This window comes from Protopterus annectens, chromosome 10.part0 (assembly GCF_019279795.1).
Source record: "Protopterus annectens isolate FY-2018-M chromosome 10.part0, PAN1.0, whole genome shotgun sequence".
NCBI lineage: Eukaryota > Metazoa > Chordata > Ceratodontiformes > Protopteridae > Protopterus > Protopterus annectens.
Window position 1 is genome coordinate 445,253,393 of NC_056744.1, and position 12,607 is coordinate 445,265,999.

A 12,607-nucleotide genomic window follows, 5' to 3' on the forward strand; every position below is an offset into this window, starting at 1 on the left:
AAATAGCATTCTTTATTTAGTCCATTCGATAGCGTCATATAGACCCGTTAAAATAAATGAGGTTTGAGTTTGGGTGTTGTTTTAGTGGCCTGTGATGTTTTGTTAGGGGATTGGCCGTGCCTGTTTTTGTGTGTGTGTGTGTGTGTGTGTGTGTGTGTGTGTGTGTGTGAGACCCAGTGGGGGGGGCAATCATTTAGAGCCAAGGTTTAGGTTTACATTGCTGGGTGCATTTTTTTGTGCATTGTGTAATATAAGTTTCTAATAAGTAGCATGTATTTGGCAGGTTTAGCAGAAATTTAGTAATCCTCAGTCTCTTCACTGGCCCCAGACATTGTTCAGAGTTAGCCTGGGGGATGCTAAGATGAGTCTGGTGGACCTGGTGAATATGGATAAGACTTGGGGACAAGTAGTAGTTATCTGCTGGAGCCAAAAGGAACTTAAAAAATCTTATTCATTATTTTTGATAACTGGCGTGGTAGGTTGTGTACAAATCATTTTTAGCCGTGACTTGGGCCATATAGGCAGTAAAAGCATTTGTCTAACACTGAACAATAACTAGTCAATACATTTCAAAAAAGGACAAAACATTGGATAAGCAGTATTATACAGTCAGGACTACATAATAATAAACATTGCATGTTGCTTTACATATTAATTGGTAGGATGGAAATAGCTAATAACTGAGTAAATAGAGTTTATTAGTTAAGTACAGTAATGAGATAAGAAGGTGTGACTAGGCCATATTAGGTAAGTACAGTAATGAGATAAGAATGAGTGACTAGGCCATATTAGGTAAGTACAGTAATGAGATAAGAATGAGTGACTAGGCCGTATCAGGTAAGTACAGTAATGAGATAAGAATGAGTGATTAGGCCATATTAGGTAAGTACAGTAATGAGATAAGAATGAGTGACTAGGCCGTATTAGGTAAGTACAGTAATGAGATAAGAATGAGTGACTAGGCCATATTAGGTAAGTACAGTAATGAGATAAGAATGAGTGAATAGGCTGTATCAGGTAAGTACAGTGATGAGATGAGTGAATAGGCCGTATTAGGTAAGTACAGTAATGAGATAAGAATGATTGACTAGGCCATATTAGGTAAGTACAGTAATGAGATAAGAATGAGTGACTAGGCCGTATTAGGTAAGTACAGTAATGAGATAAGAATGAGTGATTAGGCCATATTAGGTAAGTACAGTAATGAGATAAGAATGAATGACTAGACCGTATTAGGTAAGTACAGTAATGAGATAAGAATGAGTGATTAGGCCATATTAGGTAAGTACAGTAATGAGATAAGAATGAGTGACTAGGCCGTATTAGGTAAGTACAGTAATGAGATAAGAATGAGTGATTAGGCAAGTACAGTAATGAGATAAGAATGAATGACTAGACCGTATTAGGTAAGTACAGTAATGAGATAAGAATGAGTGATTAGGCCATATTAGGTAAGTACAGTAATGAGATAAGAATGAGTGACTAGGCCGTATTAGGTAAGTACAGTAATGAGATAAGAATGAGTGACTAGGCCATATTAGGTAAGTATAGTAATGAGATAAGAATGAGTGACTAGGCCATATTAGGTAGGTACAGTGATGAGATGAGTGACTAGGCCATATTTGGTAAGTACAATAATGAGATAAGAATGAGTGAATAGGCCGTATTAGGTAAGTACATTAATAAGATAAGAATGCGTGATTAGGCCATATTAGGTAAGTACAGTAATGAGATAAGAATGAGTGACTAAGCCATATTAGTTAAGTACAGTAATGAGATAAGAATGAGTGACTAGGCCATATTAGGTAAGTACAATAATGAGATAAGAATGAGTGACTCGGCCATATTAGGTAGGTACAGTGATGAGATGAGTGACTAGGCCATATTAGGTAAGTACAGTAATGAGATAAGAATGAGTGACTAGGCCATATTAGGTAAGTACAATAATGAGATAAGAATGAGTGACTCGGCCATATTAGGTAGGTACAGTGATGAGATGAGTGACTAGGCCATATTAGGTAAGTACAGTAATGAGATAAGAATGAGTGACTCGGCCATATTAAGTAGGTACAGTGATGAGATGAGTGACTAGGCCATATTAGGTAAGTACAGTAATGAGATAAGAATGAGCGAATAGGCCGTATTAGGTAAGAGCAGTAATGAGATGAATGAATAGGACGTATTAGGTAAATATAGTAACTGGTTAGTATAAGGATGAATCTCCCCAGTGTCTGTATAGCTGATGTGTTTTTAGCTTACACTTTATCTGGATTTACTCTCAGTGTACATACATTTGCCCCTGACTATTTTTTTAACCTTGAGCCTAATTTCAGAGAAAACTATTTGAGAGCTGTCTTGCTGACCATACTTCTACATCATTGTTTTACAGCAGTCTGTCCTTAACTGTAATTGCTAGAACAGAAGTATTTCACTGATTTTAAACTTATTCTTCTTTGTTTATAATTTCATAATGTTGCCATATCACTTTGCATCTGTTAGTCTGGCTTGTAAGTGCATTTTCAGCCCATCCACAAAATCCAAACATGAGTAGCTGCCAAATGTAGTGCATATGTATGACTTGTAATTAATATTTAAAATGTCATTAAAGAAATGTCTCTGTATTGAGTTAGACAGTACAAGTGCAAAACTGTGGATGTTTGACAAGGGACCGTTGTACTTGAGGTGACTGTTTTTCTACTATCATTATATGTTTCTTAGTAAGATTTTTATGTCAGTATCTAGTAAGAAAAATATAAATCTTTCTGGCAAGTTGAGTTAATACTCATTCTTATGTTTGTGTACATAAATGCTGTGGTATTGTTGTATATTTTAATGTCCAATGCAGTACCGTGACTGAAAATTGACCGTAGTGATACATTTCATGAATTTTGATAATTATGTAAGTCATCTCGTTATAACTTTCAGGGGTTGGGAAGCAGCAGCTGAAGACTGCCTCTGTGATAGAATGTAACAGTGGGCTGCCCATTTTTGCAAACATTGCAACCTTTAAGTTATGTGTAGTATTTGCACTGCAGGTCCATAACTAATACATCAGCAGTCGGGTAAGTTATTTCCTTAAAGTGGTTATATAACCAAATCAGTGAATACAGTAGGTATTGAGTGAATCTGGTTAAGAATACTTTTCCTGTGCAAAAATGTTAAAATGGTATTACAGAATGTATTGTCTGGCAACCCCCCAAGACAGTATTTGCAGTAGCTAATCTGTGTCCCTTTAAGGCATCTAATATGAAAACGAAATCCAGGTGACAGCAGTCACTCAGAACAAATTGAAGAAGGGGAAATGGATTCTTTTCAAGCCCTAACACCTTTAAGTAGACTCAAGAATATCATTCTAATCTCTGTCTGCAGTCCTTCTCAGTAGCAAAAGAGCTTAATAAAACTGGGTCTGTATTGTGAGAGGCAAAGTAATAGAATCTAACCTGCTTTATTTGTCTCTTTCAGGCTGCCAGGACAATGCGAGTACTTAGGACTGCAGGTCCCTGATTACTTCAAACAGTGGATTAATCTGAAGAAGGTACTTTTTTTCTCAAAACAGACACCGTTTTCAAAGAGGTGTTTAATAGCTTGGGTCCAATTTGCATTGAAATGAATAGTGTCATGTATATATCTATTTATTAATATAAATAGATATTTTTGTTGGAGCCAGGGTCACAGCTGATTCAGCTAAAGATTTCTTTTATAAGACCTGCTAAATGGAATATTACTATACTTAGTGCTGGGGGCTGGGGAGTGTTAGGGAAGCAATTTTATTACTGAGCCAGGTTTGTCATAATGGATGATATGTTACCTGTTATCCAAACCCCATACACCACTGATAGCAAAGTCTATGGCAGAAGTAAAAAAAAAAAAACAGGTAGCCAGTAAAACATTTTTGGACTGTAAAACATCAAAAGTAAGATTAATTAATTAATTCTTTTAAATAATTTCAGGATTTCTTTGTAATACCCCGGAAATGATAGCAAGACTTTAAATTCTTTATGATTGCAGAACATGACCTGAATTTTTGGACATCTTTTTATTAAGTAACAAATTTGCTTATGTGAAACTGTTCCCTTACCATTTCACGTGCTATTTATTTTTTTCAGCAACTTTGCTTTTACAGCCATTGGGTTGGATTGTTGCAGTAATCATGTCAGTGGCAACAAGCCCTGATGCAACGAATGAAGAACAGTGAACTTGTAGCAGGGAGAATACATTTCATTGTATTGTGTCCAGTAATAAAAATGAAGGTCTTCTGTCTGGCTGTGTAGTTGTCTGCCTATCTGTCTATAACAGCAAGGAGAAAATAATCTCTTTGTCCATTCATGACTGCTAGTGACAGTGTATAAATGTTTGCATCACAGAAACCTTAGATCCCAGATGGTCTATCCACTCATCCCACTTTTTCTCTGGAGGAGCCTTTGCTGTGTTTGTATAAAAACTCTAACCTCACAGCAAAACTCACATCTCTCCGTGTCTGCCCCATGCAGTGTCAGTGGCATAACAGGTAGCACATTTGTCTTTCTTTGGTGCAGAAGGCTTTGTTTTTTATTTACATACCGGGGAGATGGATTGCTGACACCGCGGTGCAACATGGGGGGGGGGGGGGCTGATGCACTTCTGAGTATGTCATTATTCAGATAAGATATTAAACTGAGGCCCCATCTTCATGAGTTGGTGGTAGCTCAGGTGAATGCAAAAGATCCCATGGGACTTATCAAAAAGGCTAGGACAAGTTTCCTAGTGTCCTTGCCAGATTTCCCCTAGTAGTATTCTTCTTTGAAAAGAGCCTTCTAGTCTAGAGGGATTAACCCAGTCAACAATGGATAAATAAAAATAAATAAATAAATGTCTTTACTGATCAGAAGGTTGTGGATCTTAATCAGGGTTTTTTTTTCTCCAGATGGAATAGTCTCATACTTAAATCATGCATTCATTCGTCTTCTTTGACATTATGATGCTTTCCAGAAAGCTGTACCTTGAAACTTCCTTTGCTTTGTCCCTGTGATGCCTACTTCCATTCTTAGATGTGAAATTTTGTCTTGCATATTTTGTTAATGTCCAAAACTTTTTATTTTTTCCCTTTCACTGTATGCTTTTCAGTAGGGTTGTATGTATGGTTATGTGAGATTTTATTATTTAATATCTGAGCTTATAATTGCCTTCAAAACCTAATACTAGGAATAAGACTGCATCATTTACTGACTGACATTTCTATCTGCTGACCATTTAGAGTACTTCTAGTTGTAAGAAAAGTGTTTCAATCAGCCTCATATTATATATTAAAATCCCTACATTAAAATGTTCAATTTTCCTGAAATCCTTAGGATGGTCCTTTGTCATCCATTTGAGTAGTTACTAAATTCCACGTATCCTTCTGTATTCAGAGGGACTTAGCGTTCTACCCTTGTGATGTACTGTCATTTTAAAAATGTTCATTTGTCATTTATTTCATTTAATCCTAATAGAGATTGACAAAGATGTCTGTCTTGCTGTATTGTCAGAGATCCATTCAAATCTTAATATTGGAACAATGAAACAGAAAATATTATAATGTTAAATATATTGTTGATGTTACACATCTTACACATAATCTTCCCTACAGAGAAAGCTGTATAGTACTAAATATTTGACCCTGCAATAGGAAAGCTACACCTAACTTTTTTTCACAATTATAAAAAAAAATTTCTGTGACATTTTTTGCCCCATGCCTGCTGACCATCAGGCTATCCCCAGTCAGACTAAGCTCATTTGTTCCTCTGTACAAATGGTTATATCTCAATGCCACATGGAGTGAGAGCCTTTCAGGAGAGCCATCATATAGGCAGCCGTGAGCGTTGCTGTCACCAACATCCTGGCAGATAAGGGCATTTTCCTGTAGTCCTAATCCCACCCTCTGGGGAGGGGAACAAGCTAACCACATCAGTAAGAGGACCCACTAACCCTTCACCCTTGCTAATGTTTACTGCTGTACATAATACACACAGATGCTCTGATAAAGACTTCTGCTGTATGGAGGCTTGGTGAGCTGAAGGCCCATCCCTGAGGACACTTTTTACAACATCACCCCCATGAGGAAATTTTGCAGTTTGTCTCCATGCTGTGCCCTTCCCTTCCTACCACAATGGACATGCCCATCCTTCCTGGCCAGCATCCAAGCTGCTAATCAAGTTTGTGTCATAATCTGAGCATTATCATTCTGTGCTGTAGACAGTGGCAGACAAAAAAAAATTCCAGGTGGGTGAAGCTTAACTGATGTGATATGTGGTGAAAAGCAAGGAAGGAATAGGTTGCCTGTATTAGTCTTGTCATGAATAACAATAGTCTGTGGATGTGTTGCACTATATTAGTACCTGAAAACTAATCAGGTAGTGTCTGAAGTACATTCTAGCAACATAATTTTACTGTTGAATCAGAATTCTCATCAGTCTTGCTTACTTATTTCTGTGTTGAAGTGTTGGTTTTTGAAGTTGTGCTTTATTTAATGTATTAATAAGCATATGTAGCTTAGACGCTACATTTTCCTTTGTAGAGGAATAAGTCACTTTTAGGATAATTTACTCACTTTTTCCTCAGATTTACTTTGAGGTAGACAATATAAGATATACTATTGGCCAGTAGACTGTTATGTATAGTTACTCTCAAGACCCCCACCCCCATAGGTCTAAAAATATCCATATTTGAGTCTAGTCATTTTGTGTGATATGACAGGTTGTCAGATAGTACTGTAGAGCTTGTAATGCTGCATTTTAGACATAGCTTCCATGTCCAGTTTTATTTTTCTTATGTAAAATCATACTCTACCCTTCTTTTCTTATCCTTCTTGTCTCTGGCCTCTGTTGACTTCAAAGCAGGGGATGAAGCAACTGAATGGGTTAGGTTAACTGGAATGAGACACACACATACATGCACATGTGTATGTATGGGTATAGATGTACACATATGAATGCAGATGAGTTATCAGACAGAAACATGCACGCATGCATGCATGTGTACACACACACACACACATATATACATGTATGTAAGCAAACAGATGCACGGTCATACAGGCAGGCACACACAGAATTATGTATACTCACACACACGTTTGTATGCAAACACAGAATCACAAACACACACATGACTGCATCCATACCACTACACATGCACACTTGCCACATTGTTATTAAGCAGTCTGTTCAATCTCTGTCCCAAAAATCTTTCTGATGTCAACAATGAAAAACTGGGGGAAAAATTAAAGGCTTAAGATATTTTTGAACCACATTAAGTAAACAAAGGCACACAGAAGATAGCAGACATGCATGCATACACACACATACCTCTACTTACTAAAACATTTGATAATAATTAATGTTAAGTTGTCAATCTCGCCTTCATTCTTGCTTGATGGGCTCGGAGCCGATCCCTCGGCTCCGACTCGGCACTTGCTAAGCTCGAGAGTCACTTTTACCAGCTCGAGGCAGCCCCATATCCCATGATGCAAGGCGGTAAGTACCCAGATCTCGTTTGCCGCTTCGCTTAGGAGGTCTTCTTTTTACCAGCTCCTGGTAAGTTATTCACTTTTGTGAGATTTAAGCCCCTTTTAGTAAAAAAAACTTTTATTGATAGTTTTAAGTTTATTTTGTACTTTTTCTGACAGAAAATCCCTGTCTAGTCAAACTTTTCCCTATCCCATCCCCCCCCTGTTAGGGTGTGTGTGTTGGTTTTATAGAATACCTTTTGGTATTTTATTTAAGTTAATCTTGACTGGTGTGTGTGTGTGTGTTTTTTCAGCACCATGTCAAAGGAGAGGGTCTCAGGTTTTAAGAAGTGTGACTCGTGCTGTCAGAAGATGTCTCTGACAGACGGTCACACTTCTTGCCTGTATTGTCTGGGCCCTCTTCACCTGCAGGACTCCTGTGCTATTTGTCATTCCTTCAGCCAGAGAGTCCTGCAGGAGAGACGTAATAAGCTGATACTTAGGGGCCTTCTTAAGCCGGAGGGCTCTCCGGCTAAGTCGGCTCCACCAAAATCAGCAAAGTCTTCCAAGGCCCAGGCTTCTGTATCTAAGCCTGCGGCCTCGGCTCCGACTCGTTCCGAGTCGAGATCGGCTCCAGCTGGAGCCGATTCTAGCCTAACAAAGCCTTCGGCTCTGATGGCTATCGGTGCTGAATCTGTATTGACCACTTCGATGTCGGCTCCGATCGGTTCCGACACCCATGTGGCACAGGCATCGGTGTCGGCTCCGATCGGCTCCGACACCGTTACTTTGGTGGCTGTATCGGCTCCGGCTGGAGCCGATACATCGAGGCTTCGTGTCGGCTCCGAGAAGTCGGCTCCGACAGGATCTATAGTATCGGCTCCGATGGCTCTTTCCAGGAAGAGATCGAGGTCTCCTTCCTTGGAGCCGATACTTTCGGCTCCGGCTTCACCTCTTCTATCGGAACGGAGCCATCGGAGCCGATCTTCAAGGTCTTCCAGACTGTCAGATCATGACCTAGAGAGAGTGGTCAGTAGATTACTTAAGTCACAGGTACTGGCCCAAATGTTACACAGTCCGTCTCAACAGACGACTGTTGGTCCACACCCCGTTACAGTTCCTCCTTCAACTCTACCCCAGAGCTTGGAGTTGGAGTCTTCGGGAATGGTTACTGCTACGGCTGGAGGACGGATACCCCCTTCTGCTCCTTCAGCCTCTACTCTTATCTCCTCTTCGAGACCTTCCTTAGAGGGATTCGGTGGTCGGGCTTCCATGGTCTCCTCCGAGGGGGTGAGTGGCATCGGACCCTTGTCTGAACCCACTCTTCCCCTTGGAGCCTCGGCCTTGGTGAGCTCGGCTCCGACATCTGCCTCGGAGACTTCCCTTTCTGTGGTCCCTGGAGTTCCTAGCTCTTCGGAGCGGGTTCTCTCGGACCTGCCTGGGAGGGAGCATTCAAGTGATGAAGAGTGTACTGGCCACTGGTATCAGTCAGCAGTCTGTTCCGTAGCTCCTCCCTCTATAGTACCTGTTGACATCTCTGCCACTTCTCTTGATACAGGACCCAGAGATCCTCCGCCTCAGGTTTCCCATTGGGAATTTCCCCTCTTCCGAGGATTCTCCTGATGTTTGGGAGATCCTCCTAGGAAGAGGACTTGTAAGAGGAAGCATGTAGACTCCCCGAGTCTGTCACTGGATACTGACTTTGATGAGTCAGAGGGATCCCCTAGATCCCCTCTGAGGATGTCTCCTTCTCAGACATCCTAGAACTTCTGAAACAGAGGGGAAACTGGCCCACCAACAATCCTTCTGAGGATGAGTCAGTATACCTAGAGGCATTTGGATCTCGGCCCTCCACCTCCTGGGTGTCTCCGCCTTCGACCCCTTATGCAGGTTATTGCACGAAGGCGTGGGCAGCTCCTGACTCTGTAGAGCCAGTCCCTAGGAGGCCTTCAAAATTTATCACTGCCCCGAGTGACAAACAATTCCTTACTAAGGGTGTCCCCGCTGATGCCATGGTGGTGGCTGCGGCCACCTAAAAGGAACTTGCAGATCCTTCCGTGCCCGTCCATCCTCCTAATAAGGACTCTAGGACCATGGATAGGTACGGTAGGCGGATGTTTTCCTCAGCGACCTTTGCTATGCGTTCACTGAATTACCTATGTCACTTCACCAGACTCCAGAGAGATATTCTGAAGGAGCTGGGAGAAGTAGTTCAGGATCCTACAGCTGCAGGGGCTCAAGAAAAAATTGCTTCGCAGCTAGGAACCCTCAATTCCATTGCAAACTCCTCCATGCGGCTAATATCTTATGCTGCTGATGGAGCGAGTAGAGCCGCAGGTACAGGTGTGGCTCTTAGACGCCAAGCCTGGATGCGGCTATGTGATTTTATGGATCCCTTTAAGGCGTCCTTCACAAATTCTCCCTTTGATGGGTCTGCTTTGTTTGGCCCTCAGGTGAAGGAAACCTTGACCAGGTGCGAGCAGGACGGCAAGACTCTTTCTGCTGTTGGAGTCCATTTTTCCACCCCTTCTAGACCTTATCCCAAAGGACAGAAGGGTGGGAAGATGTGGTTCCGTAAATCCCAAGGAGTCACGCCGGATTCACGTGGTCAGTTTACCCCTAGAGGCAGAGGCGGTAACAATAACAGACGCCGCTCTAGAGGCAGAGGGGGTCTGAAGAACCAGGGAAACAGGGAGTCTCTCTCTGACAAGCCCTTTCAGCATCCCTGAGGTGTTGCCCGGCTGTCCTTCCTTGGAGGCAGTCGGGGGAAGATTATCACTGTACCCAGAAGCCTGGCATTCCCTCACTCAAGACAGATGGGTACAGTCGATCATATCCAAGGGTTACATAATTCCTTTCGAGGAAAGTCCCTTCCCCTCAAGTTCCCTTCCAGATGTACCACCCGGTCTAAGGGAGATTGCAGAGTCAGAAATCGCAAAACTACTGCAAAAGAGCCATTCAGCCAGTTACAATAGACCATTCAGAGCCGGAATCTACTCAAGGTTCTTTTGGTCCCCAAAAGACGGGAGACTGGAGACCAATATTGGATCTCAGCAGACTCAACAAGTCTGTCAGGAAGACAAGATTCGAATGGTCACTCTTCAGTCAATTCTGCCCTTCTTACAGAAGGACAACTGGATGTGCTCAATAGATCTTCAGGATGCGTACTATCACATCAAAATTCACAGACGCTCCAGGAGATTTCTCCGCTTTCGGCTGGGGTCCAGTCATTTCCAGTTCAGAGCCCTGCCCTTTGGTCTCACTACAGCCCCAGAGTGTTCACCAAATGCATGGCAGTGGTCACGGCTCACCTGAGGCGTCAAGGATTCCAGGTGTTTCCGTATCTCGACGACTGGCTCCTGTCAGCCACCACCAGGCATCAGCTTATACAAGCCAAGGATTACACAATAGACCTTTGTTCTCATTTGGGCATCTCAATCAACTTGGAAAAGTCATCCTTATCGCCCTGCCAGTCTATTACCTTCATAGGCGCAAACTTAAACACTGTTCGGATGTCAGCTACCCTTACAGAACAAAGAGTTTCAGACATTCAGACTCATGTCAGGATCATTCTGGCCAGCAAGAAAATACAGGCCAGAATGGTTCTAAAGGTATTAGGTCTCATGGCTGCGGCCATTACTCTTCTTCCCCTGGCTCGATTCTACATGCGCCTTCTTCAGTGGATGCTGTTCACACAGTGGTCATACCAGCAACTTCCAATGCGTCACCAGATTCTGGTGACACAGACATGCAAAGAGCATCTTGCTTGGTGGATCACATCGTCTCAGGTTCACCAAGGCAGGTACTTTGTACCCCCATCCCCGATAGCCACTGTCACCACGGATGCCTCCCTGATCGGGTGGGGGGGTCATTATCAGGGCAGGATGTTTCATGGGGCGTGGCAGCCGTTCGAGTACCATCTGCACATAAATGTCCTGGAGATGAGAGCAGTGCTTTTAACGTTGCAAGCCCTCAGCGACTTTCTTCCCGTAGGGACAATTGCAGTCCACACAGACAACATGTCTGTAGTTTGGTATATCAACAAACAGGGCGGAACCAAGTCCTACCCCTTGTGTCGAGAAGCACTCAGACTTTGGCAATGGGCGATCTCCTCTCATCGGTTTCTGGTAGCAACGCATATCCCTGGGAAAACCAACATTATAGCGGACAGATTGAGCAGAGCTATACTCATGCCTCACGAGTGGTCTCTCAAGCAATCTATAGTGGAAGAGATTTTTCTGGAATGGGGTCGCCCATGTTGCGATCTTTTTGCTACTCCCCAAAACAGCAAATGTCCAGACTTCTTCAGCCTCTTCCCTCTATCAGGCCATCCCCCCAGAGACGCTCTGACCCAGGATTGGCCCCAGGGACTTCTTTATGCCTTCCCTCCATTTCCTCTGATCCCTCAGGTGATCCAGAAAGCTACCGTTTTGAGAGCCAAATTGATTCTCATTGCCCCTTACTGGCCTCGACAAGTTTGGTTCCCGTTCCTCCATCATCACCTTTTGGTGCAGCCGTGGCATCTGGACCCAGTACCAGATCTTCTGATTCACCAATCGGGTCAGCTGCACCGGTCAATCCCTTCTCTCAACCTCACAGCATGGTTGCTCCACTTCCTTCCTTAGCCAGGCTTCCTTTGATCTCTAACCCAGTTAGAGACATCATAGTAGCTTCACTAAAATCCTCTACCAGGAGGATTTACACAAGCAAATGGAAACGTTTCTCTTATTGGGCTAAAGCCCAAAATATTGATCCTTTTACTGCCCCTGTTCAGGCAGTTCTGGACTTCTTAGCAGAGATTTTTCATGCAGGCTCCTCTTCTTCCACAGTCAGAGTTCAATTGGCTGCTATTTCCAATTTTCATGTCGGGATAGCAGATCATAATATTATGTCCCATAGGCTCTGCAGGGCCTTCTTGAAAGGAATTTTCCTACTAAAACCTCCAATCAGGAATCCTCCTCCTCAGTGGGATCTAAATTTAGTGCTGACATCCTTGATTCTTCCCGCCTTCGAGCCAGCTGTTTCTTGTTCCCTGAAATATCTTTCTTGGAAAACGTTATTCCTAGTGGCTATTACATCTGCCAGGAGGGTGTCTGAACTTCATGCTCTTCGGTTCGACCCCCTATTTGGTTTTCACAAAGACAG

At 42.6% G+C, this 12,607-nt stretch overlaps 1 protein-coding gene across 1 annotated transcript in view; it reads left to right on the forward strand.

Annotated features, from left to right (window-relative positions):
• ERI3 (ERI1 exoribonuclease family member 3) overlaps positions 1 to 12,607 on the forward strand; it is a 3,093,638-nt gene that overhangs the window by 1,807,017 nt on the left and 1,274,014 nt on the right. The window contains exon 5 of the mRNA XM_044085355.1: positions 3,463 to 3,535. Coding sequence (XP_043941290.1) covers positions 3,463 to 3,535 — 73 coding nt within the window. The remainder of the gene's footprint in view (positions 1 to 3,462; positions 3,536 to 12,607) is intronic.